The following is a 27,549-nucleotide window of genomic DNA, read 5'->3' on the forward strand; positions in this document are numbered from 1 at the left end:
GAATGCCAGAAACTGGGTTGATGTTCAGGTTTTTTTTTTTTTTTTTTTGGGGGGGGGTTGTTTGTTTGTTTTAGTAACCCAATTTTATTGTATGTTATTGTGGTCATGCCTCAATGCATGTACGATCTTAATTTCTGACCAGGGATCCAACCCATGCCCCCTGCAGTGGAAGGGTGGAGTCTTAATCGGTAGACTGCCACGGAAATTTCTCAGGTTTTTTAAAGATATGCTGTCTCTAAGTTGACAGATGGAAGAAACCACGTTCTAATGCTTTCCTTCACTGATCTGTGAGCACCACTTTCCCAAAGCCTTGCCGACTACTACATGGTTTGTCAGCATGTTTCCCAAAGTGCACTCCAATTCAGTTAGAGTCAGCAGTGAGATACAGCCCACAGCAGGGCTTACCAGGGAATGCAGACATGGGTGGGGGATATGGTTCCAGCTCTTCCTGACCCAGACTTGCTGTGACTGACTTCTAGCCAGTGCTCTTCAGGATCTTCATCTGCACCAGCAGGAAATGGACTTCTCTTGCTCTTCAGAGTGGCCTATGGGCCAGACCAACATCATCATCATCTCCTGGAAGAACCCAGTGCAGCCAGACCCTAGACCTTATCAGTCAGAATCAGCACGTTAGCAAGATTCCTAGAGGGTTCACATGCACATCAAAGTTGGGGAAGAACTGGGTTCTAAAATACACAATAACAACCCTCATTCTCCCCTCTTATCTGCCCCAGGAACTGATAAAATATTGAGGAGACTTGGGTTTGATGCCTGACCGAATATATTTCAGCTATGATTTGGGCATGCTGCTTGCTCTCACAGCATCACAACAATGAGGTGTTCTGATTAATGAGAATGGAGTTAAAACCCCCAACACCCTCATAACTTTAATTCGACTTCTCTAAAGATAAAGTGAGGAGCAAAAGTCAGGCCGCAAAGAGTGGAGCGGGGTCACTGCTTTCACTTTATTTTAATTTATAGGAAAATTTAAATACAATTCTAGCTGGAAGTTTTAAACACTTTTTGAAAAGCTATTTGGAAAAAAAAAAACAAAACACGTTTAAGTCAGATTCCTTTGGCTTTCCTTGCAACCTTGTCAAGCTCTTTCCATTCCAAACGGCCATCCACGCAGGAACTCTTCTCACCAATTCACAGCTTAGGAAGACCAAGTAAACACAAAGCTGTTTAGTTGCCAGGCGTGACAGCAGTAAAGCCACACCTTACAACACTAGGCCGAAAATTAGCGCCAGGAAGCAACGCCACCTAGCGCTCCAGAACACTCTACACGCACGACACCTCCTCCTCCTCCTGACGAAATTAACCGGAGGCGTGGCTGCTACCGCAAATATGCCCGGCCATTTTTTTCCGAATCTCCTAGTTGTACCCCGAACACTAAAAGTCGACGCACAAATTTAGAAGGTACCATTCGTGTAATCTAATCGCCCTATTCAACTTTGAGATATTCTTAGGAATATATATTGAAAATTAAGCTCTGAGGCCACTTTTTGCATTTACTTTCTATCGTAGTGGCAAGTGTGAGATATATAAGTGGAGATTTGAGGCAGATTATTCTGTTTCCCTGCGATGTCGGGCCTTAACCACTTCGGCTCGTCTACACGTCACTTCCGGAGATCGCGCTCCTGAATACCCAGCAAACTGGTGTGACTCTAACTTGCTGCTTTTCGTTCGTCTTCTGGACAAGCATGGGTCGGAGAAGAGCGCCAGAGGGTGGAACCCTTGGCCGGGCTCTTATCCGCCAGCAAGTTCAACGGAGCCGTAGCCACCGCCACACTGACTCCTGGGTAAAAACGTCTTTCTCAGCCTTTCTGCCTAGTTGTGAGTCTGAACGCTGCGAAATTTACGGTCAGGGTTCTCAGGGAAATATTCAAAGGAAACGATGCCAAAATAGGGTTTCTAGGGATGAATACAGTTGCGCCCCGGTAACGGCGGGGATCCGTTCTAGGCCCACCCCCAGCCCCTCTCGGATACTGAAATGCGCAAATGCTCAAGACCGTTAGAATCGACCAGACGGATAAACAGGCCCTCCTAGCAAGACACAGGGCCCATAGGTGGAGGCTAATGTGATGAGGTCGGAGTGAGATCTTGAAAACCAGGGCAGAAACCAGGGCAAAAGTTTGATATTTATCCTGTAGGCCGTGGAAGCATTTGGAAGTTTCCTCACAGGAATGACGCAAAAACTACTTCTTGTTGTATTCATTTTTCTAAAGAATTGATCCTCCAAGAGCCGCTGGTTGGTAACAGAAGTACAAAATAACTCAGATTCGTGCTTCACTTTTTTTTTATTCCCTAGTGGTATTACTCAGAACTGGACAGCATTTCTCCAAAGTTTGGCGGGCCTAGTAGCTTCCTGGGCCTGGAAACGGTCATAGCTTTAGGATCCTTGAAGAGCGGATGAAGTGGTTTGATTGATTTGTAATTGTCATTTTGACATTCATTCCTCGAAGTGTTAGAATTCACAAAGTTCTCAGCAAAGAACTGGATTCTAATCCTTACCCTGATTTTTGCTGATTCTGGGGCCTTTGGGCAAACCACCTAGCCTTTTAACCTTCAGTTTTTTTTCATTTATTTGTACCTGTACAGAGCATGTAGCTTAGGATGATGTTTATCTTATCAAACTGAGGTGTGTCTGGAATCAGAACAGTGAGTGGCAACTAGCCAAGCTTTTCACCCCACAGAATAAAACTCAAGAAAATACCACGTTGTGTGGAATGTAATAAAGGTAACTTTCAGGATTCTTTTGTTTTCACTTCACTATACTGAATGGTACACAGCATCTCACAGTATCTCACAGCATTTAAGTCACTATCCGAAGTGTATTGCTTACTGTGGGTGTCTGTCTAAAAAAGTTGACCAACAGTGGCTGCCAGAACCAGAGTATATGGTTTATGGATTTATAAACCACATATTAGCTCTGCCACTTATTAGCTTATGACTATAGGCAATTTATTCTCTCCAGTTTAATCCTGATGGAGATATGAAGTTTATTTCAAAAGATTTTGAAAATTAAATAAGAAAGTAAAAGGAAAATAACTATTACGAGGTAAGAAAGTACCCATTTAAATGTTAACTGTTACTAGTGTTGACTAAAAGAGCTAACACCACCCTCAAGGCCATAGAATGGTTTTTTGAGAACATAGCGTTTATTTGGATGTGAAGAGCAGAAGAAAGCAGCTGTATGTTTTACTCATAGCTACACACAAGTGAGCTCAACGATGGCTATGATTGGGGTCGACTTAATCTTCAGTCCGTGACTGAACAGAGTTCCCTGGATGACTTCCTTGCCACTGCAGAACTTGCAGGAACAGAGTTTGTAGCTGGTAAGTTGTTGCTGAGTGCCTCCAACACGTTTCTGTCTTTGCTGACTAGATACAAGTAAGTCTACTTGGGGGTGTTTTGCCAATCTTCCTAAAGTCATAGGGAGCTGTTTTTAACCCAAAGGCAGATATCCCAGGAGCAGTGCGGAAGGGTCAGTTGAATTCAACAGGGAAGTTCAAAATGTGCCACGGTTTTAAAATTAAGCTCTAAAAAGTATCTGTGGTTATCTGTCATGTCAAATTCGAGAAACTCAGTCTCTCATCAGGGAAGAGACCAGTTAACATCATGGTGAGTAAGTTCCCATATTAAGTGGGAACATTGGGTAGGAGGTCACCATTGGAAGGAGAAATTAATGTTAAAAAATGATCAAGCATGGGGTTAGAGGGGTGTGTGTTCTGACTGGTGGTTGAGGATGACATGATGAGAATGGTGACTGGACCGTCCAGTATTGATGGTCACATGAGGGTAGTGGATTGCCATCTTTGCCTAAAGATCAAGAGAACCATTGCTGAAGATGACCTGTTATCCTTGAATAGGACCTCCTCTCAGCATTTGGGTAAGAAGCGTAGCTGGCTCCCAAGTGCTTATCTCACTGGAGTCACCTACCTCGGAGACTAGGTGGCTGTGTGGAGAGGTGCAGTAGAGAGGCCTGGAGCAGCTTCAGGGGATAAAGCCTAGAGCAGAAGCCTCTGGTTTATACATACACTGGGTGTTTTTTTATTCCTTTAAATTCTTGTACAGCTTAATTGTGAATGTTTATAAATGTTTTATGTAAATTCTAGCTTTGTAGTAGCTCACCAGTTTGACTGGAGTGCGTCTCCTTGCTGAACTTTGCTTTTCCCCTCAGTCCCTTTGGATTATAATTATTCTCCATGGGTACAATGAGGAGATTGGTTGTAATGAATATTTTCAATTGCTTCCCATTTCTATTGTTTCTGGTTCCAAGAAATGCATTTAGCATATGGAGTTTTATAAAAATCAGTACTGGAAAAAGTGGTTGACCTTTTGAAACATTTAGTAAAGATCTTTTCCTTTTTTTTAGGTTAGGGAAATCTATGTAGATCAAGAAAGCTTAAATTCTGTTTTAGGTGCTCATATTTTTAGTGTTCTAAGTAATGAATTCACCGCCTCTTAAATAGCAGTACTTTTTTTTCCCCCCTATGGACAGAGAAGCTTAATATTAAATTTGTGCCTCCTGAGGCTAGAACTGGACTATTATCTTTTGAGGAGAACCAGAGAATTAAGAAACTCCATGAAGAAAACAAACAGTTCCTGTGTATACCAAGGAGGTGAGTTGAGTAAAAATGTATATCAAAAGGCATAACAAATCCACTAAATGTAAAATTTTTTATTTGGTGTTCACTTTTTTCTGCTTTCTTTTCTCAACTGCCATTATTAAATCCAGTTATCCTATTCTGTTTTGGTAACTCATGTGGATTTTTTTTTTTTTTTCTTATGATTGTTTCAGACCAAAGTGGGACCAAAAAACTAGCCCAGAAGAACTCAAACAAGCAGAGAAAGATAACTTTCTAGAATGGAGACGTCAGCTTGTCTGGTGAGTGTTCACCTCCATGAAGAATTTTCTTGAAATTTTAAGTTAGGCATGTTGGTGTCCTTGCATTGCTGTTTGCATTTTTAAGGCTTTGTTCTTTTAAAGAGAAATGGTAGATTTCATCTTACAAGTGCAAATTAGTGTGTGTGTGCAAGCCACATTGCTTTGTGCATGTGTTTCCTTGCACAAAGGTTGTGAGTTCATCGCTGCATTCCTGGCCTTTTCTCCTTTTCATATCCTTCTCCCGCCATTTGTCACTCTGGAGTTGATCACCGCTCCCTGGAGCCTTCTTGCAGTGTGATGGATAAACCTCTAGGACTTAAAAGCTTGAGTAGAAAATTTAAATTTGATTTACATATTAACTCAACAGAAAGGATATAAAAATCATTTGACAATATTTGCATGCTTATTTTTTAATGCAATGAATTTGAGTATTTATATCACTTGAAACCTAACTATCAAAATCTAGCAGAAAGATAAACTTCTCATTCTAAAACCAGGTTGGAAGAGGAACAAAACCTGATATTGACACCATTTGAAAGAAATTTGGACTTTTGGCGCCAACTCTGGAGGGTGATTGAGAGAAGGTAGATTACCATTTTCTTCTGGTGTAAGAAGGATGTGGTGATGGTGTTATGTTAGATTTGCATGTTATATATGTTTGTGAGCCCAGAGAGGGGTTAAGGGAACAGGATCAAGCTATACAAAGGGCTACTGAGAATTATTATAAAAACTGAAACTGTGATCCTACATTTCTTTTAAAATATGGGGGGGGGTTGTTATTAATAAAACACATCGATAAACTTAATGATTGTTTTCTGTAAGATGAGTTGTGAACCATCTATAGTTATTTCAGCAAACGTATACAAATTCATACTAGTAACATGGAAAATACAGATGTGAAAAAGGATTGGTGTATGCTTGCAGAGAGCAAATGTGTTTTGGGGAGGGGTCAAACACCAGGGACACACAGATAGATGAAATGCAATCCTTGCACTAAGTTGACGAAATACTAGTAAAATACAAGATGAAGTGTGAGTCCTGCTGTGTTACAGATGAAGGATCACGGGCCAAGTCAGAGCTGAAGGAACAGTTAGTAGTATTGGGGGAATTTAGGAGTGATTTATTTCAACTGGGATTTGAAAATAAGAGAATGACTTTGGTAAGTTGAGAATGGGAGATTTTTCCATCATTGCCATATCCTGATAGTTAGAAATTGATGAATCAGCTTTCTTCAATCTCATTCTTTGTTATTGCTAAAGGGTTTTTATTTTTGTCAAAAGAGTGTATGAGTTATTTATAAGGACCCCTTAAATTAACCTTATATTTGAAATGATGCTTTTAACAATAAGCCTTCGGGGAGCAGGGGTGTGTGTGTTTAATCTATAAAATATACCCAGTAAGAACGTTAGGAAACAGGATGCTTTCACTGGGATTCTTGGGAAAGAATATTAGCATATTTAGCATTATTACGAAGAAGAAGGGCTTGGATTAAATTTGTAAAAGTCACTTACATGTCTTTTTAGGGTGATGAAAATGCTCTGGAATTAGTGGTGATAGTTATACAACTTTGTGGCTGTATTAAAAACCACTAAATTGTATACTTTTAAAAGGATGAATTTTATGATAACACGAATTATCTCTTTTTCTTAAAAGTCATTTACATGCCTCCAGCCCATCTTGCTCCCTTGGGTAGAGAGGGTCATTGGGCTGGGATGTGAGGAGGTAAAAATATTAAGGCAAATCTCCAAGCCTAAAGGAAGGGGATGCTATGCTAAGTCACTTCAGTCGTGTCCGACTCTGTGTGACCCCATAGATGGCAGCCCACCAGGCTTCCCCGTTCCTGAGATTCTCCAGGCAAGAACACTGGAGTGGGTTGCCATTTCCTTCTCCAATGCATGAAAGTGAAAAGAGAAAGTGAAGTCGCTCAGTCATGTCTGACCTTCAGCGACCCCATGGACTGCAGCCTTCCAGGCTCCTCCATCCATGGGATTTTCCAGGCAAGAGTACTGGAGTGGGGTGCCATTGCCTTCTCCGGAAGGAAGGGGAAGGTTGCTGCTAATTGCCAGGCTCCATGCAGACCTTAGATTGACCTAGGTTTGAATGGGGCTTAGGAAGACCCATTATGGTTCTTTTGGGGACTGACGTGGACTGATGTCTCCTTCATGCAGTTAGGATGTATATTGCTGAAAATGCGCTTTTTTTTTTCCAAAGAGGATTGATAACAGTGTGAAATATTGAAACTTCTACCTTGAGGGAATACCCCCATCTGCACACTCTTAGTTTATTTTTTAATTCTAGATTTTCTCCTATTTCATATATTGTCTGTCTTTTTCCATATTTCTTTTTTTCCCTATTTATTCTGGTTTCTGACTTGTGTAAGAGGCTTTCCACAGATATCAAGTGATGTTTGCCATCTGTTCATATTTAAGAAAACAAAGTGTTACAAAGCTGATTGACGAACTTCTGTTTGGGTGATTTTGCCACCAGGTGAACTTCTCTGTGTGGTGACTGAGCAGAGATCAATTTTATTTGGTTGGGATACCCTAAGATGTTCATATCTAGGGTGTTTTCCCTAGGATCAGTCAGTTTCTTAAAGAGAAGCACTTTCGTCTGCCAGGAACGGGGTAAAGGTGATGATATACTACACGGGGGCTGGGCCTTTGCACCATTTGGGGTATATGTCGACTTACGTTAATCCTCCTCTTCAGTATGGCATTTCTTTCCCACCTTCTCCTATGCTTGAGGTCTTAGTTCTGGAGCCTCTCAGGTTCATCTTCTCCACAATAAAGCCTGGCTTCTGCCATTGGGATAGTGGGCTGAGGGGCTGTGGGGTGAAGTGTGGCCGCCTGGCTGAATGGAACAAGGGAATGGACCTAATCACTCCCTGTTCAGAGTGATTTTAGCCCCACACCTTGCCCTTGTCTCAAAAGCTGCATCTGATGCTTCTGATCCTGAGCGTTCTCAGAGCTCTGGAGTGTGAACAGGCCTGCTTCTCATTGACTAACTTTCTGAGTTGCTCTTTTTGTCCTAATGAGTTCCAGCCTTTACTTTCATTTTTGTAGGTCTTGAGAGGGAACAATGGTAACCATATGAATGTTTCCATGTTTAACGGGAAGGCCCTTATTTTTTATGCCCCTAAATAAGCTGTTTGTTTCCCCAGAGTAAGCCTGGACCTGTTGAAACTTGTAGCTTCAATTGGATTACGGCATCACTTGTTCTGTTGCTCTATCACATGGAAGTGGATCTGAATTACATAAAAATATCATTAAAGTGACTCCTGCTGTGTCTCTTAACAGGAAATATTTATTGATATGTTCTGTAAAGCGGCAGATGTCTCCTGTTTGATAACAGGCTAGCTATGTCATCTGTTTCTTTAAGTTCAAGAATAGTTATCAGAAAGGATTTGGTGTATGACATTTCATTGAAATGCAGGAAACCGCTGAGGCACGGAGGGCAGAATGCTGCTTCTGGTCAGACAGGGCGTTTCCGTTGTGTTGCATCAAGCCTTTGCAGCACATAACTGGCACTTTGCCCTGCATCTTAATTCAGTACACAAAGCATGCCATCTTAAACTTGTCTTCTTACTGGTGTGTCTAAGCTGGTTATTCTTTCTGCCTGTTTGGCAGGTAGACGTAATGTTTATGGACTTTGGTTCATTAGACTTTGTCCGTTTTTTGCAGTCATTTTTGCATTTACTGTTAAATCCTTACAGTTGGAAAGCAGTAGATATTACCTTAAAGAAGGAAATACCAGGACCCACTTAACTAGAGAACTTTTTAAGCATCTTGTCAGAAATTAGCAAGTCTATGAGTTCCTTTACTCACAAGATTATGCTGGAAATTTATTCTGAAGGAAAATGCAAACCCAGATTTGTCAAAAGCTCTGCCCTGAATGGTAGCCTTGATTTAACACATTTCCTTGGTGTTCAGCATAGTTGCATAGGAGTTACTTGAGGAAGAGTGAACCGGACATGGATTGGGAAGACTATTAGAAGGTGCTGGCACATGCGAAGCTTGTTCCCTCCCAGCTGTGGTCACGGCGTTCTAGCCGCAGAGGCTGAGGGCAGGGAGGATCCTACCGGAGAAGTGCAGTATTAAGTCGTACAGTGCTGGCCTGCTGGTCCCCGCTACCTTTGTGAGGAATTCGAGGGACTTGCTGTCTGCGCGGAAAGTTTTCACATTGCTCCATCATCTTCTGTGTGATGAAAGGGGTTGGATTCATCATTTCCTGCTTCACCATGGCAACTTCAGTTGATACTTCACTATTTTGAATCTTTACATTTAAGCACATTCTTGAAACTGGTGAATGATGATTTGCTACATGTCAGAAGGGTTTCAATGAGGTTTATAGTGGCAGCTGTGATCAGGTGATGTATCAGGGCTTTTTGAGGCCTTGCTTAACACAAGTGTAGACTGGGTGCTGAGCATACAGTAAACCTCACCTTGGGTTGAAATCTTTGAAATAACTCTTTAATCTTTCCAGGAGAGATGACAAGAAGGTATAGTTAAAATTTTTAGCATATTGAGAGCAGGAAAATGTTACGATTACAGCATGATCTCTGGTCCAGAGTACTTGAGTTCCCTTTCAAGCTCCATCACTTAGTACCTTGTGACTTTGAATAGACCACTTAGCTGTTCCAAGCTTCAGCTTCTTTACATATAAACTGGGGATAATTGTGCCCATTGAAAGTTAACTCTCTCAGCGCCTGACATGGAGAATGTCTGCTCTCAATACTGTTTCCTTTCACTTCACAGTGATTGGCGTCTCCCATTTGTTTTTCAGTGATATCGTGGTCCAGATAGTAGATGCTCGAAATCCGCTCCTGTTTAGGTGTGAGGATTTGGTAAGTAAAACGTGACAAGATTCAAACTTGTCCTTGGAGCAGCAGTGGGAGAACCGTGTCACTGACAGCAGTGGCTCTGGGCCAGCCTTTGCACCCTATCCGGTCCCCCACTCCTTCCAAGGCCAGGAGCTTGCAGAGTGGTGCCCTTCAGACAGATGTTTTCTTCAGACAGTTGTTTCCGTCTGCAGGAACGCACAAACACTTGAACTTCCTAGGTTTTAGTTTAGAAGCCACTTTGTTCAGAGGCATTTGCCAATGTTTCTCATTTTTGAAGAGACAGTAAATGAAGTAGCATTTTGCTGAGTTTGGCATTTGCCTAGTCCCTTCATCCCACTAAGCTTTCTCTTCTCACACCATAGTTACTACCTTCTGTGGTATTCTACAAATGATCTAAGTTTGTAAAATACTGCAGGGGTCATCATTAAGGTGTGAGGAGCACTAGAAATGAGGTGATACAGGTTTTGAATTAATAAGACTGAACCCACATGAAGTATTCCTACTTCTGTTTGAGGACCATAGTAGAACCATTATTTTAAAATCTACTGGTGACTAGCAAAATTCAAAATAAGGAAACTCTTATTAATTCAGCTTTCAATATTTTTAGGGTATTTCCTAATGGAAAGCTATGGTTGGGAGTTAATTTAATCACTGGGTCTTATTTTCCTTTTAGACTTCAAAAATATTTTTTGTAATAAAAGGTAAGATTATTATTGGCTGTCATCATTTGGCTTGAAAATAGTTCTTGCTGACTGACAAATCAGCAGTTCTTTATTTTTGCTTAAAAGAAACTGTATAAAGAAATGAGAACAGGGCAGGAAAGCATTTCTTTTTTACCCTTTTGTTTTGTTTTTAATTTAAATTTATTTATTTTAATTAGAGGCTAATTACTTTACAATATTGTTTTGGTTTTGCCATATATCAGCATGTACCCTTTAGTTTTTTATGTGAAGAGTTTGTAAGTATATGTGACCTAACTTCTTTTCAAAGCCTGCTGAAAGGATCCATAGAATGTACCATGATTAAAAATCTTTTGTATTAGGACTGTTTTAAAACTGGGGACAGTAAGACCTTTTAGTAATAGCTTCTGGGGGAAGGGGGTCTTCAGTATAATTAGCCAAATTTTTCCCCATTTGGAGAAATATCTGAATATCTTTGTCTTGCCTAGGAATGTTATGTGAAAACCATTGATGACAACAAGGAGAATGTTATTCTGATAAATAAGGCAGACTTGTTGACTGCCGAGCAGCGGAGTGCCTGGGCTGAATTTTTCAAAAAAGAAAACGTAAAGGTCATCTTCTGGTCGGCTTTGGCTGAAGCCATTAAGCTGATGGGTAACTCTAAGGTAACTGGGACTTCTTCGGGTTGGACTTCAGGGAGGAAGATTTCGGTTTCTGTTAAGTGCGCTTTGTTTGTTTTTTCTTATTGTTGATTTGTGGGGCTTTATTTATAGTAGGATAGTCAGACATGACTGAGTGACTTCACTTTCACTTTCCTGCATTGGAGAAGGAAATGGCACCCCACTCCAGTGTTCTTGCCTGGAGAATCCCAGGGACAAAGAGGCCTGGTGGGCTGCCATCTATGGGGTCGCACAGAGTCGGACACTACTGAAGCGACTTAGCAGCAGCAGCAGTAGGGTAGTGTGATGACTTACAGAAAAGTGAGTCGCAAAGTTGCTTTCTCTGAAGACACATAATTGTTTTAAATGTTAGGCAGAAAGTTGTATAGGACGTTTCCTAATGACTTCACAGTTACTTCTAAGAGCAGTCAAAACCAAAATCCAGATACAGCTGAATGTAGTAACTTCTCTGGACTCAACTAGAATCTCTTTTGATTTTATTTTGAAAACAAAGAAATGAGTTAATACTAAATTAAGATACACCATGTGTTTTAACCCAGTTTTGATAGAAACAGTTTGAGTTATTTTCTAATAAAAATTAATGATAACCAGCTATGGAAAGAACTTAGCAATAACATCTTGGAGCTGAAAGAGACTTAAAGTCGTATCTTTTCCTTTTTTCTCACCTCTATTTATCAGCCATTGCTGACTAGTTAGTGGCCGGAGCTGGGTGCTCTGAATACACCCCTTCTTGTTGGTGAGCTCACAAATTAGTGAGCTCTACCTCTGTGAAGGACTTCTTCCGTCCACCTCCCTGGCAGACAGTCACATACTGTCTGCAGCCAGACATACCACATGTCTCATTCTTTTTGTCTCCAGGGTGAAAGTTCTTCATCCAGTCCAGTGAGGCTCAGCTCTCCTAACTTTGATCTAAGGCCTCTTACTTTCTCCCTGTGTTCCCTCTTCTGCAGAAGATACATTTTTCTGCTTTGCCGCTCCTTATAGACCTGTCCTCCAGCGCACTCCTCACGCTGAGGGCCTCTCTGCCTGAGTCAGGAGAGCACCTACAAAGGGTGGCCACTGATCGAGTATGGTCTTTCAGATGTGGTTTGCCCAGGGCATGTGTTCTTATTTCTTGTAATCAGGATACTCCCAGGAATTCAGAGTTTTTGTTAATTCACCTCCTTTCAAAGGAGCTTATGCTTTTGGCTCATTAAACCTATGAACAACCATATCCCGCAAATATTGGGTTGGCCAAAAAGTTTGTTCTGGTTTTCCCGTACTACCTTAAGGGAAAAATCTGTATGAACTTTTTGACCAACTCAGTATTTAAAAGATAAGATTTTACCAAGCACAGCTCATCAATCTTTACATGTGGGGAAAGTTTTTCACTTTATTTTTAGCTCAGCTTAGGACATGTAACTCCTAAATATTAGTGGTTTGCGGACAAGGTAGAATTCATTTTGGATGTGTCATTTGCTTTTCTCTTCTTCCACCGTTGAATCATCTGCAGATTTTGTGTTGGCCCTTCTGTGTATTCTTAATGTTCATTGATAACGCTGTTGAGTAGTCTGGGGCCGAGGACAGTTCTGTGACCTTTCGTGGACTTAATAAGCACAGGTGTACCAAGCATTTAAGATGTATTTGAAAGGCTATAAAAGTAGTTATTGTGCTATTACTGTTGTTAATAAAAGCTAACCCACAGAAAACCTGTTCTTAGCAGACACTGCTATTCTGAGTACTTTCTGTGTTTTATTTCATCTTCTCCAGAAAGAGTGTAAGTGCTTGTAATCCTTGGGCAATCTGGCTTCATAGGCTGTCCTCTTCACCATGGCTTCTCTTGTTTCAAATCCTTCCTGGAAGTTGGTGTCTAGTTGCAGTGCTGAATAATTATTTATCAATATATCACTCAGCCCTGATACAGCAACCCAGTGGCCCTGTTAAAAATGGGAAAAGGATCAGTTTTACATCTGTGGTATTCCCTGAACTGACAATCGAGGAGTAGATTCCCAAGGGAAACGGAATTTGTTTGCATGATCTGTTCTCAGGGAATCTTCGCTGCCTCCTGTTGCTGACTGTCAGCTAACTTGTGGAATTGTTTCCCTGTCAGACTGGATTACCAGTGCTTGGTTTATGGAAGATATTCTTTCTTCCTTTCTAAAAGTTGAACCCTATTTATTCTTCCTAAGTCTTCTGAAATCTCTGTTCACGATTTTCCAGGTTGTTACCAGCTACTGTTGTGATATCGTATCTAATCACATCTGTCATTTGAATATCAAGCATGAACTTACTAAAAATAGATATTCACTATTTTTTCACCTATCTGAAGTTTGGTTCTTTCTCCATGGTTTTTTGGAGAAGGAAATGGCAACCCACTCCAGTATTCTTGGCTGGAGAATCCTGTGGACAGAGGAGCCTGGTGGGCTGCTGTCCATGGGATCACATGGAGTCAGACACGACTGAAGTGACTTAGCATGCATGCATACATTGGAGAAGGAAATGGCAACCCACTCCAGTATTCTTGCCTGGAGAATCCCAGGGACAGAGGAGCCTGGTGGGCTGCCGTCTCTGGGGTCGCACAGAGTCGGACACGACTGAAGCGACTTAGCAGCAGCAACAGCCATGGTGATTTAACCATTCTTATTTTTTTTTTAATGAGACTTTTTTTTTAATTGAGTACTTTTGTTTTCTCTTGACCATTTGTTAAATTGCACCGTGTTCCCCAAAAGATGGACTTTTCCCTTCTTTCTTTCTTTTTTTTTTTTTGGTGTGTGTGTAGCAGAGTTTTATTAAAGTGAAAAAGGGACAGATAAAGCTTCTGACATAGACATCAGAAGGGGGTGGAGAGTGCCTCACTGGCTAGTCTTAGCAAGGGACCTGTATATACTTTTTCAATTGGTCTCTTCTTTAAATTTTTGATGTAACTACTGCAAAGTCCTTATGTTGCCTTTATCATTTTTCCTGAACCTAAACTGCTTCAAGCCTTAGTTTTCCTAGTACATACCCATGTTCAGTCCACATTCTTGTGTTCTGCCTCTTTCATACTTTTAAATGATTCAGAATAGTACACAGTGACTTCTTGACATTCATTATAGAAATTGCTTCCAATTCCAAGTTTCTTTTTGAGTCGCCTGAAATGACAGTGAAATCATACCTCTTCTCCCTGACTTTGTTTCTTCCCTAAAATGTAGGATACCTATTTAACTGAGTTGATCATGCCCTCTCCTGTAGATTATTTGGAAATGATAGGTTTGCATCATTTCTAAATCTAAATCAATTCATCCTTATTGTTAAGAATTGGTAATACTGTAAACTGTTGTATTTCTGCTTTATTATCCATAAGAATTCAGAATGATTGTTGTTAAGTTGCTAAGTCATGTCCAATTCTTTGTGGTCTCATGGACTGCAGCACACCAGGCTTCCATGTCCTTTACTATCTCCCGGAGTTTGCTCAAATTCATGTCCATTGAGTCGATAATGCCATCCAACCATCTCATCCTCTGTCGTCCCCTTCTCCTGCCTTCTATCTTCCCCAGCATCAAGGCCTTTTCCAGTGTGTCAGTTCTTCATATCAGGTGGCCAAGGTATTGGAGTTTCAGCTTCAGCATCAGTCCTTCCAATGAATATTTAGGACTGATTTCCTTGAGGATTGACTGGTTTGATCTCCTTGCTGTCCAGGGGACTCTCAAGAGTCTTCTCCAACACCACAGTTCAAAAAAGCATCAAGTCTTTGATGTTCAGCCTTCTTTATGGTTTAACTCGCACATCCATACATGACTACTGGAAAAAAAAACCATAGCTTTGACTGTACAGACCTTTGTCGGCAAAGTAATGTCTCTTCTTTTTAATATGCTGTCTAGGTTAGTCATAGCTTTTCTTTCAAGGAGCAAGTATCTTTGAATTTTATGGCTGCAGTCACCGTCCGCAGTTATTTTGGAACCCAAGAAAATAAAGTCTGTCGCTGTTTATATTTTTCCCCATCTATTTGCCATGAAGTGATGGGACCAGATGTCATGATCTTAGTTTTTGAATGTTGAGTTTTAAGCCAGTTTTTTCACTCTTCTCTTTTACTTCTTTTACTTTTACTTCTTCTCATCAAGAAGCTCTTCAGCTCCTCTTCACTTTCTGTGATTAAAGTGGTATCATATGCATATTTGAGGTTGTTATTTCTCCTGGCAAACTTGATTCCAACTTGCAATTCATCCAGAAGGATTAATATACCCATGAATTGTACATGATTTTTACCATTCTGTTTCCAAAAAAAAAATCATTGTTTGGTGAATAATTTCCATGCACAGCATTGTTTTGTTGCTCTCATGTTTCACACACAGGGACCTGTGCTCCATGGTGCTATGATTTATTAAAGGCAGTTATAAAAGAAGTTTCCTTAACTATGAAAATCCATGTCTTTGAAAATGCAAATATATATATATATTATAAATTATACCCATCTTGCTTTGTGCATAGAAGAGAATGTTAACTGTTTTACTGTTAATGAGAATGCTTTTATTTTATTCTACAGTCCATTGCAAAAGTACTGCCAAGGAAATCAGCTTGACACAGACTTTTCTAAATTCTTACTCTCTTTTTAATAGATAAAAGAGTTATCTATTAGGATCAAGGTGTTCAGGGTAGTATGGCCTTAGACAAGAGTTATCTATTAGAAAAATAATAGATGTTATTTGTTCAAAGTTCAAGTAACAAAAATGTGTGATGTGAAGGTCCACCTCTAGAGGGCACCACTGTTGATAGTTCAGTTATATTCTCATGTTATCTCGTCTCCTCCGTCTGTCACCTTCCCTCTTCTTCACAATGTTTTTTGTCCTCTGTTCATCTTAGATAACCAACTCTGAGTGTTTTCACCGGAGTGAAAAGTGCAGCTGTTACACACTTCTGAACTTATGTGGTTTCTGTTATTTCATCAGGAAGACGTAAACGGAGACACTGGAGAAGCTATCACAGCCGAGTTTGAAAACTCCAGTTGCGACGAAGCTGAAATTCTACACAAAGAGACTGAACATCTTTCACTTGGTGAAGCTGCCAGTAGTGAAGAAGATGAGAGCGAGTATGAGGACTGTCAGGAGGAGGAGGAGGACTGGCAGACGTGTTTGGAAGACAGCAGCAGCTCTGATGAGGAAGCCTGTGGCCAGGACTGCAAGGAGGGCCATACTGTGGATTCTGAGGCTCAAGGAAGGAACACCCCACAAAAGAGGCAAATACACAATTTTAGTCACTTGGTATCCAAGCAGGAATTGCTGGAGGTCTTTAAGCAGCTGCACTCTGGAAAGAAGGTGAAGGATGGACAACTTACTGTTGGACTGGTAAGATGAGATAGGTCATAAAATTGATTGATGAGGGTCTGTATTCCCACTGCCCTGGAACCCCAGAGACCAGCCAGGCCCTGGTGCCACAGGGAACTGAAGGCTTCTTGTTGCCCGTGGGCGCCGTAGGAGCAGGCCATGTGTGACAGACGAAGCCCAGCTCCAAGAGTGAACTTCTCAAGGCTTAAACTGGTTACACCCCTCTTCGTATTAGTCACCTTCTGCAGTCTCCCAGTTAATCCCTACAGGATTCGTGACTTACAAGATATACCAGAATGCAAACTTTTAAGGTTGTCTTCTGCCCTCTGATCCAGTGTTCTTTCCTTTAGGTAGGGTAGGCTTTTGGCATCCTGTGATGCAGGCTTTTTAGATAGGGTAGGCTTTTGGCATCCTGTGAAGATTGCCAACTTTTACTGTAGACATTCTGTCTGACTCCCTTCTAGGTGGGCTATCCAAACGTTGGTAAGAGTTCAACAATCAACACCATCCTAGGCAACAAGAAGGTATCTGTGTCTGCTACGCCCGGCCACACCAAGCATTTTCAGGTATTTCCACAGCATCAGCCTCTGCATTTACTCCTCAGATAGTTCCTCCCTCTGAGTATTTTCTGGAGTTCTTTGCCGCTCGTGTGCTGCTCTTCTTCCCCTTCCTGTGCCGTGTGCCCAGCCTAACCCCCTTACTTGTCCTTCAGACTCTCTATGTAGAACCTGGCCTCTGCCTGTGTGACTGCCCAGGCCTGGTGATGCCCTCCTTTGTCTCTACCAAAGCCGAAATGATTTGCAGTGGAATCCTCCCGATTGACCAGATGAGAGACCATGTCCCACCTGTATCACTAATATCCTTGGTGCTGTGCCAAAATTGTGGTTGTTCTGTGTATATTGGAGCTTCAGAAAAATCTGGGTAATTAAACAGGGGAGGTAAAAATCATCCCTCCTTACATAATTGTAAGGATTAGAAACAAAGATTGTGTGACTTATCTCTGAATTAGGATTATCTCACAAATCTGTAATGTATTTAGGTAAAAATTTGTCATCTTGAAGTCTGTTTCAGAGATAATATTTTTAAAGGATACATTTGGAGGTGCATACATTTGGTGCATAAGGCTTTTTTTAAAAGAAGGACTGAAAGTCTTTTAAAATTAAGAATAATCATACTTCTTAGGAGAGGTGGAAAGTTTTTTGTCACCATGGTGCTGAAATACATGTTCTTAGAAGATGCCATGGGGAGGAGGAGGAGGGTCAGTTCAGAGAAGTAGATTCCTTGACAAGCTTATGTTTGCCAGAATATTCCAAGACATGTTTTAGAAGCTACATATGGCATTGACATCATAAAGCCTAGAGAGGATGAAGATCCCCGGCGACCTCCAACATCAGAAGAACTGCTGACGGCTTATGGATGTGAGTGGTGATTTATTTTAAAATGTGAACAAAAAATAACAATATAATTACTGATGGAAGTACCCTGCAAAGATACAAATTCAGAATTTTCCCTTAGCATTTTGTCATCTTTCAGGGTTGATACTTCTGTGGTCCTGTTGGTCTTTCCTGCGGAGTAGCCTCCAGGTAGCTGACTTGGTAGTGGTTTGGGGGTCTGGCAGTAAAGGAGTGGGAGCCAGCTGCTGCCTGAGTGGTATTTTATTCCATGTTAGGTGCTTTTTAGAGTTAGAGAAGGAGGTGTGCTATATTCCTTGCCTCTTCCCCAGGCTTTAATCGTAGAAATCAGTGCCTGGGAGACGTGTCTTCCCAGGCTTTGGTGGTTTCAGGCCCTTTCCGGTAGGAGGCCTTGGACCCAAGTGTAGACGTAGGGGTTCTGACCTGAGGCTCTGTTGGCTTTTCTTCATGGGAGCTCCATGTAGAAACTTCCCAGGTGGTGGTAGTGGTAAAGAACCTGCCTGCCAGTGCAAAAGACATGAGAGATGAGGATTCAGTCCCTCGGTTGGGAAGATCCCCTGGAGGCAGGCATGGCAACCCACTCCAGTATTCTTGCCTGGAGAATCTCATGGACAGAGGAGCCCAGCAGGTTGTAGTCCATAGAGTTGCACAGAGTCAGACACGACTGAAGCAACTTAGCATACACACACGTGAGAATTATCTTTGTCATTTCTCCAATTGACTGTGATTTACTTATCTTAAACACAAACTTTAATCTGGAGAGACCTGTATCTACCTAAAGAAATACCAGTGTTAAAAAGTTTCCATGTATATGTATCTTGCCTTTCAAGAAATTGCCCTCAGCCAGGAAAGAGTTCAGGTTATTTGAGTGTTTCCTGGCAGAGAAAGGTGATTTGATATAAACCACAGTTAAATCAGACCTTGAATTTTTGCCTTAGTTGAGATATTTTAAAGAGGATGGATACTAAGCACTTGTGGTAAGACTAGTATAGTCACAAAATCATAGGACAAGAAGGGGTCTTAAAGATTTCCCCATCTCTCCTCTCCCTTTCCTTACAACAAGTAATCTGAACTCTGAGCATGAAATGACTTGCCTAAGGTGGTGTCTGGTCAGTGGCATAGCCTCAGTGAGAACCTAGGTTTCTTTCCTAATCCATCTCTCCCTTGTGCTGGCCTGAAAGATGGGGAAAAGTAGACTTTGTATCAGACTTTCCATCTGGTTTGATATCCAGATAAAACTGAAAGTAATATGAGTCTTTTCAAATTTTTCATCTAATTCTCTCTGGTAAATCAAAAAGTGAGGACAAAGCCAATTTGTAAAAACACATGCCTAAACATTCTTAAAATACTAGTACAATCCATCATCTGTCCATGTATTTGTTAACCATTTTATCTTCTAAGCATCACTTTTTTCTATGCATCATTTGTGTCTTAATGATTTGTAGCAATTCTTTGCCACCTATGTTTCAAATGTTTTTCTTGATGTATATTTTCTTTAGCCCCATAGAAGTCAGTTTTGTTCGGTTTTTAGTTTTGTTGGGTTTGGTGTTTTACTTGGGAAAAGCTGTTTTCCTATCATTTTTTTTTTAATTTTTAGATTTTCATCCTCCTTCAAAGGTATCTTTGTGTATAGTTGTGTAACTGCTTTCTTCTAAACTAAAGGACCCAACAACATAGGGCTAGTAGGAGGAGCTGGGTTTTGAACCTGTCAGCTAAAGCCTGTGTTATTATCAGCTCTGCTCTGTTGCTCCCTTCTAATTGGATTAGTATTAAAGGGATCTTTGTTGTATGTTTGGGAAACTGAAAAAAGTGTAGGTATGTCATTAAATAAGAAAACTTGATCTGTTGCTTTTGGTTTTGCTGATAATGACAATGTAGCATTCTACAAGTAGCCTTCTTGGATCAGTGTTTAAAATCAAAGAGATTAAAGAAATAACTAGAGTAGAGAGAGACTGAACGTGTCCGTCACAACATGTTGCTAGGCGTTTGTCAAAAGATCAGATGCACCAGTATAGTCGGTCCTGGATTGTCAGATTTGTAATGCTAACCAAAATATTTTCTACATTGTTAATTGATTTTTTTTAAGGTAGCATAAGAATGCAGTGTAGTTATAGAAAAGGCTAGATTTCCATTAACCTCAAGTTTCTTTATTACAGTGTCTTCTAACTTAGGTTTTACAAAATTCATTTCCCCTTATAGGTATGCGAGGATTCATGACAGCACATGGACAGCCAGACCAGCCTCGATCTGCACGCTACATCCTGAAGGATTATGTCAATGTAAGTGAACCCTGCCTCTTGTTCCTCTCCAATAAGTAAGTAGGTCTTCTTCCATTGCCTGTGTTTAGGGTAATGGCAACCAGCTGGGTTATAAAAGAGATATTTTCTCGTTGATACTGTTTTATAACTGGAATTATACTCTTGATCCAGGGGAGCCAGCATCATATAAAACATAGAAAGGACTGACATGATATGAAATAGATGAACATCTCTGAATATCTGTTATCAGTAAAGGTGATAAAGTATGTAAGTCTGTGAGCTATTATTTTCCTGTTACAGTGAGGACATAGTAAGTTTTGGGTTTTTCTCATCAGCAAAATAGGAGTTCATAGTACCTATCTCATGAGATTATTATGGGAAATAAATGAGAATGGTGATATGAGTTGGACACAGACACCCCCATATACACAAACACCACTTAGCTCAGTGCCTCGTGTAAAGTTAGCCCCGGTAGTTTTTATTAACAGTAGTAGTAAGCTACTTCTTTCCACAAAAAGTATTCCAGGAAGCTCATAATAATTGGCTGTGAGGATGTCGCTTTATTCCCTCCTCTTCTCAGTGTGTCATCAGTGGGGCTTTGGGGCACAGAAGTGAAAGAGGACAGCCGTGTTCTTTTTTTTCTTAATTTAGGAAGAAAATAGTTAATAGAACACTTGTATGGATGAATTATTTATTAATTATTCTTTGCCATCTGTCAATCTGTGAAGGATGGGGTGGTGGTTGTGTTCAGTCGCTCAGTTGTGTCTGACTCTTTGCAACGCCATGGACTGCAGCGTGCCAGGCTTCCCTGTACTTCACCATCTCCTGGAGTTTGCTCAAACTCATGTCCATTGAGTCTCTGATGCTGTCCAACCATCTCATCCTCTTTCACCCCCTTTCCCAGCATCAGGGTCTTTTCCAATGAGTCAGTTCTTTACATCAGGTGACCAAAGTATTGGAGCTTCAACTCCAGCACTGTCCTTCCAATGAATATTCAGGGTTGGTTTCCTTAAGGATTGACTGATTTGATCTCCCTGCTGTCCAAGGGACTCTTCAAGAGTCTTCTCTAGCATTACAGTTTGGAAGTATCAGTTCTTCAAAGCTCAGCCTTCTTTATGATCCAACTCTCACACCCATAACCTGACTTCTGGAAAAACCATAGCTTTGACTAGATGGACCTTTGTTGGCAAAGTGATGTCTGCTTTTTAATATGCTGTCTAGGTAGAGGATGGGGGAAATGAGTTAAAACACAGCACAGTCTTTAGAGAATACATGGTAGGAAGAGGAAACTTGGTGCCCAGCGAACAACGGCATTAGGCCCAGAGTCCCCGTTAGTGCAGCCACACTGTCCAACTGCATCCTGGCTTTTGTTTCGGAAAATATATCAAGTATAGGGCTTCCCTGATGACTCAGTCAGGGAAGAATCCACCTACGGTGCGGGAGACTGCCTGCAAAGCAGGAGACGTGGTTCAATCCCTGGGTCAGCAGATTGCCCTGGAGAAGGAAATGGCAACCCACTCCAGTATTCTTGCCTGGGAAATCCCCTGGACAGAGGATTCTGATGGGCTACAGTCCATGGGGATGCAAAGAGTTGTTCACGACGGAGTGACTAAACCCCCAACTACCACATTAAGTTTTGGATTGGCCAAAAAGTTTGTTCAGGATTTTACATAAGATGTTACAGAAAAACCCCAAACAACTTTTTGGCCAACCCAATATAATCACGTACTTGTACTGAGGAGTACATTAAAGAAGATAAAGAGGGGCACAGAGAAGAAAGGTTACATTCTAAGTTAGGACTATGGAAGGAGTGAGGCCTCTAGAACACTAAGGATCGTCTTCTGGGTGTTAGGACTGTCTGGTTGCAGTGACCAGAACCCATCTCGGCTGTCAAAAGAACGAAAGTTCCATCAGTGTGCCCTGGGGAGAGGCCACCTCTGTGAACTTCACACAGGTGCTCTGAGGATGTGCTGTTACCACATGTGTTATCTCTGCAGGGTAAACTCCTGTACTGTCATCCTCCTCCTGGCAGAGATCCTGTGACCTTTCAGTACCAACACCAGCGACTCCTGGAGAAAAAAGTGAATGGTGGGGAAATAAAACTGCAGGTGGTTAGAAATAAAAAGGTATATCAGATTGAAAATGTAGTGGACAAAGCTTTTTTCCATCAGGTGAGTTTTAAGTTTTTTTTTTTAACTTCTGATCCAATACACTTTATTGAAACAGCTTTATTTAGTAACAGCTTTATTGAAATGTCATTCGCATATCATTGAATTCATCCTATTAAAATACATGATTTAATAGTTTATGGTATATTCACAGAGTTGTGTTAACCATCACCACCATCTAATTTTAGAACATTTTATCACTCCAGAAGGAGACCTTGTACCCATTAACATTCACTCCCCATTCCCTACTTCCACTAGCCACTTCCAACCAGTCATCCACTTTCTCTATAAATAGATTATTCTGGACATTTCATATAAATGGTATCATATACTGTATGATCATTTGTGGCTGGCTTCTTTAGCAAAGCCTAACAGCTTCAGGGTTCATTCACGTATCCGTACTTCTTTTGCTTTTTATTGCCAAATAATATTCCATTAAATGGAATATACCACATTTTGTTTATTCGTTTGTCAGTTGATGGATATTTGGGTTGTTTCCACTTTTTGTATATTATAAATACAGCTGCTGTGTACATTCACGTGAAGGTTTTTCTGTTTACATGTATTTCATTTCTCTTGGGTGTATACTTTGGAGTAAGATTACTGGATCATTGGAATTGCTCTATATTTAACCTTCTGAGTAGCTGCCAGACTATCTTTCAAAGTGGCTACACCATTATACATTCCCACCAGCAATGTATGAGGGTTCTAATACCTCCACATCCTTGCCAGACTACAGAAAGGTAATGATATTTAAGCTAGGCTTTGAGAAACAAATAAAAATGTGTCAGTGGGAAGATGTGATGAAATTTCCAGGCAGAAGGAGTAAATGAACAGAGGCAAAAAGATACGGGAGTGTGGGTTTTATCAGCACCGAACCCATGTTGCAGGTGACCCTGTGTGCCACTGGAAGGAATATGGACTTGATTCCCCAGTCTGCAAGGGGCCTTCAGAGATCTGTGAGGACAGGACTTAGAGAGATACAGATTAGAGAACTCTAATAGAAGTGTGGACTCTGGACTCAACGAGTCTTGCAGTGGTCCAGTAAAAGCCAATGAACATCTGGGTTAAAGCAGTGGGGATGGATAAGAGGGGAGGATATATAAAGTTCTAGAGACTGGAGTCCATGGAACTCAGTGCCTAACTGTTGCGACAGATAAGACGGAGTGTGTCATCTTGGGGGCTGAGCAGGTTCTTATACCACTGGCTGAAATAAAGAATGTAGAGTCAGCTTCTAACTAACTGAGTTACACAAGTAGAATTTTGATATCAAGAGAGATTTCCAGAAAATAGCTGGTATTACGAGTATTGATATAGATGGTGTTTGAAGCCATGGGACTAAACAAAAGTTGAAGGCAGAATGAATTGAAGACAAAACTCTGAGAAACTTATTTTGGGAATGGGGAGAGAAAGAAGAGCAATGAGAGATGGAAGTCCACTATCCTGGAGTTCTCCACAAACAATTCTGTGTGTATCCTCTGAAGGAGACTGCTGACACCGCCATTAATATTTTCCCTTATTCCCTAGGAAAATGTGAGAGCTCTGACCAAAGGAGTCCAGGCTGTGATGGGCTACAAGCCTGGGAGTGGCTTGGTGACAGCAGCTGCTGTGAGCTCTGAGAGGGGGGCTGGGAAGCCCTGGAAAAAACACGGCAACAGAAATAAAAAAGAGAAAAGCCGCAGACTCTATAAGCACCTGGATACGTGAACTTGGACTGCAACGGAACTGGCACCTTTGCTGTGCATCTGTGGTGCTACAGGGTGGACCCTTGTGATGCGCACACAGCAGTCGGTGTTAAGACCAAGGGGCTCCTTAGAGTACCAGCTCAGACTAGCAGTTGTCTCAGATTCCCAGAACCCTGCTCCTGTGAAAGGCTGAATTTAAGATGAGGGAATTTATGATGTATATTTGTGTAAATATATACACAAATGCAGAGTAATTTATAAATTGGGAATTTGGGGGAAAGATATTAAAGTTCAGTTGCTACTTGTGAGTTTTTTATTGGCTCATATAGATTTATTGCTATTTGGACATTTCACATTCTTTAAATGATTTTAATTTGCTGAAACCTGGATGGATTTTTTAGTACATGATTAAATTTGTGATACTTAACCTCACACACATACCCAGCTTATGCCCCTGATATGGCAGAAGGCATATCAGATCTTAGAACAGGGTTTGACATGGATGAGTTTTAAAGCCTGTGGAGAGCATGACCTACTGAAGATTTGAGTGTCCACCCCAGAGAGGGGAGCATGTGTTTTTTTGTGTCATAGATGGTTTTGGAAATTTAGTGGAAGTTATGGACACTTTCTCCAGAAAAATGTGCATTACCACCTACACAAATGTGCAAAATGTATCCAGAGAGTCATAGACCCCAAAGTTCATGAATTCACAGTTAAGAAGACTTGCCTTTAACTGACTGTAATATATCTGGTATACTTGAAAATGTGTTCTATCTGGGGAATTTAAAATTTTTTATTCACCAATTTAACAAATACTCATTGACCAACTTTTCTATTTTGATGAAGTCTAAATTTATCTTTTTTCTTTGGTTGCATGTGCTTTGGTGTTAGAATCAGAGTATTGCCAAATGCAAGATTACTAAGATATACTCATTTTTTTTCTGAAGAGTTTTAGGGTTCTAGCTCTTAAATTCAGGTCTCTGGACCAGAGTTCACTTTTGTACATAGTGTGAGTCAGGAAATGGATCAGCTTAATTCTTTTACATGTGTGTATCCAGTAGACCCAGCACCATTTATTGGAAAGGTCAGTCTTCTCCCATGTAGTTGTTTGGGCACCTGTGTGGAAATTCAAGCATAAATGTGAGGGCATTTCTAGAGATGTACCTTTGACAAGTCAAACGTTCATGAGTGGATAACAACTGTCAATGGTATCGGACTCAGCTTTCTAGCAAGTACAGCTTGTAAGAGATGGATGTGTATGCAGATGCCCTCCACACATACACACACACACACACACACACACACACACACACACACACTCCACATCCCTCAGTGTCAAATGGCGTCTGCCTGCCTGCAGCCCAGTTCCTGAACGGGCTGACAGCTTGCCACAAGCCCTGTGTTCCCTGCTTTCCCACCTGAGGACTTTTCCTGCACCCCAGGAGCTTGCTCAGCCTACACAAAGGGCAGCTTGGAAGGGCAGGAGGTGGAACCCCCGCAGAGTAACCCCCAACCAGGAAGGAGTGGGGGCCGGCTGGTAAGTACCCCAGCTTCCTGTCACGCAGCATGCACATTCTGGTTTCTCACAAGATCCTTAGTGGAACTGAGCCCTGTTTGCCCGTGGTTAAACTGTCTTGTTAACTCGCCTTTCCTTGCTCTTCTCCCTACCCTTCTTACTTTTGCTGCTTCCTCACTTCTGCTTCATGGAGTTGCCTCCCAAATAAACTAACTGAACCTTTGCTTAGAGTCTGAGGAACCCAAACTAGGACATCCTGAAAGGGAATTTCTGTCTTCACTTTCGCTTCTGCCTGGAATATGTCTTGTTAAGCAAACTTGAAATTTGTAAATAGTATGCCCACCCTTGTAGAGGTTAGTATTTTGAGGTTTTCGCAGGGCAGTCAGTATCACTTTATTGTTTTGAAGTCTTTTCTTACAGGGGACATACCATCCTTTTAAAGCAGAACCTGCTGTACATCTGTCATCTGTTTACTTTCAGGAAATTAGAAGGAAGTAAAGTTTTTGTCAAGAAACCAATAGCAATGTTTTCTTCATGGATACACAGGAAAAAATTAATAGCAGGCCAGAAATCCAAGTGCTACCTTGTTTTATTAGCCCTTTCCCCTCTTCAGTCTTTGTGGAGAAGTGAGGAAAATTTTTGAATTTCCACCGTTTACAGCCATTTGTTGTCGTGTTCAATGTACTGTATACTAGTTGAGGGTGAGAGGCCATACAGAAAGGAAAGATAGTGCTTTCAAAAGTCTCCAGTTATAAAAAGGTTAACAACAACCATTTTGAGCAATTTAAAAATGAAGACTTACCTGGTCCTGTGGTTAAGACTCCGATTCCACTGCAGGGGCCATGAGTTCTATCCTTTGTGGGGCAACATCTCACATAATGCATGGCATGGCCAAAACAACAACAAAATGATTTTTTTTTTTTTTAAGGCATTATGTTAGCAAAAAGTGCTCACTCAGTTCAGTTCAGTCGCTCAGTCATGTCCAACTCTTTGCAACCCCATGAATCACAGCACGCCAGGCCTCCCTGTCCATCACCAACTCCCGAAGTTCACTCAGACTCAGGTCCATTGAGTCGGTGATGCCATCCAGCCATCTCATCCTCTGTCGTCCCCTTCTCCTCCTGCCCCCAATCCCTCCCAGCATCAGAGTCTTTTCCAATGAGTCAACTCTTCGCATGAGATGGCCAAAGTACTGGAGTTCAGCTTTAGCATCATTCCTTCCAAAGAAATCCCAGGGCTGATCTCCAGAATGGACTGGTTGGATCTCCTTGCAGTCCAAGGGACTCTAAAGAGTCTTCTCCAACACCACAGTTTAAAAGCATCAATTCTTTTTTTTTTTTTTTTAAAGCATCAATTCTTTGGCGCTCAGCTTTCTTCACAGTCCAACTCTCACATCCATACATGACCACTGGAAAAACCATAGTCTTGACTAGACAGACGTTTGTTGGCAAAGTAATGTCTCTGCTTTTGAATATGCTATCCAGGTTGATCATAACTTTCCCTCCAAGGAGTAAGCGTCTTTTAATTTCATGGCTGCAGTCACCATTTGCAGTGATTTTTGGAGCCCGAAAAATAAAGTCTGACACTGTTTCCACTGTTTCCCCATCTATTTCCCATGAAGTTATGGGACTGGATGCCATGGTCTTCGTTTTCCGAATTTGAGCTTTAAGCCAACTTTTTCACTCTCCTCTTTCACTTTCATCAAGAGGCTTTTTAGTTCCTCTTCACTTTCTGCCATGAGGGTGGTGTCATCTGCATATCTGAGGTTATTGATATTTCTTCAGGCAATCTTGATTCCAGCTTGTGCTTCTTCCAGCCCAGTGTTTCTCATGATGTACTCTGCATATAAGTTAAGTAAGCAGGGTGACAATATACAGCCTTGACGTACTCCTTTTCCTATTTGGAACCAGTCTGTTGTTCCATGTCCAGTTCTAACTGTTGCTTCCTGACCTGCATATAGGTTTCTCAAGAGGCAGGTCAGGTGGTCTGGTATTCCCATTTTTTTCAGAATTTTCCAGTTTATTGTGATCCACTCAGTAGACCCTAAATAAAAATTTTAAATGTTTTATTAAAAACAAGATCGTACAGTGTGTTGATGGCAAAGTTCTAAATAGAACTCAGGACCTTAACAATCCTATCA

At 41.2% G+C, this 27,549-nt stretch overlaps 1 protein-coding gene and 1 long non-coding RNA gene across 2 annotated transcripts; one reads left to right on the forward strand and one right to left on the reverse strand.

The window, feature by feature from the left end:
* Positions 1 to 1,561: 1,561 nt before the first annotated feature.
* Positions 1,562 to 24,201, forward strand: LSG1 (large 60S subunit nuclear export GTPase 1). Its single transcript, XM_061412412.1, has 14 exons — positions 1,562 to 1,802; positions 3,212 to 3,338; positions 4,505 to 4,625; positions 4,805 to 4,891; positions 5,389 to 5,475; positions 9,674 to 9,734; positions 10,900 to 11,076; positions 15,996 to 16,391; positions 16,835 to 16,936; positions 17,083 to 17,235; positions 17,674 to 17,788; positions 19,982 to 20,061; positions 22,038 to 22,211; positions 23,736 to 24,201. Exons 1-14 carry the CDS (start codon positions 1,704 to 1,706, stop codon positions 23,913 to 23,915), a joined length of 1,959 nt encoding a protein of 652 aa, XP_061268396.1. The 5' UTR covers positions 1,562 to 1,703; the 3' UTR covers positions 23,916 to 24,201.
* LOC133244821 (uncharacterized) lies at positions 22,772 to 27,019 on the reverse strand. The gene is made up of 2 exons (XR_009735526.1): positions 26,212 to 27,019; positions 22,772 to 25,009 (listed from the first exon to the last, which is right to left on the reverse strand). It is a non-coding gene; the product is annotated as an uncharacterized LOC133244821 (long non-coding RNA).
* Between the last annotated feature and the right edge of the window lie 530 nt (positions 27,020 to 27,549).

Source organism: Bos javanicus, chromosome 1 (assembly GCF_032452875.1).
Source record: "Bos javanicus breed banteng chromosome 1, ARS-OSU_banteng_1.0, whole genome shotgun sequence".
Taxonomy (NCBI): domain Eukaryota; kingdom Metazoa; phylum Chordata; class Mammalia; order Artiodactyla; family Bovidae; genus Bos; species Bos javanicus.

Coding starts and splice junctions, on each gene's coding strand:
- LSG1 (XM_061412412.1), top strand. CDS start 1,704: ATGGGTCGGAGAAGAGCGCCAGAGGGTGGAACCCTTGGCCGGGCTCTT. Junction 11,077..15,995: donor AGCTGATGGGTAACTCTAAG/GTAACTGGGACT, acceptor TTATTTCATCAG/GAAGACGTAAACGGAGACAC. Junction 16,937..17,082: donor GCCACACCAAGCATTTTCAG/GTATTTCCACAG, acceptor CTTGTCCTTCAG/ACTCTCTATGTAGAACCTGG.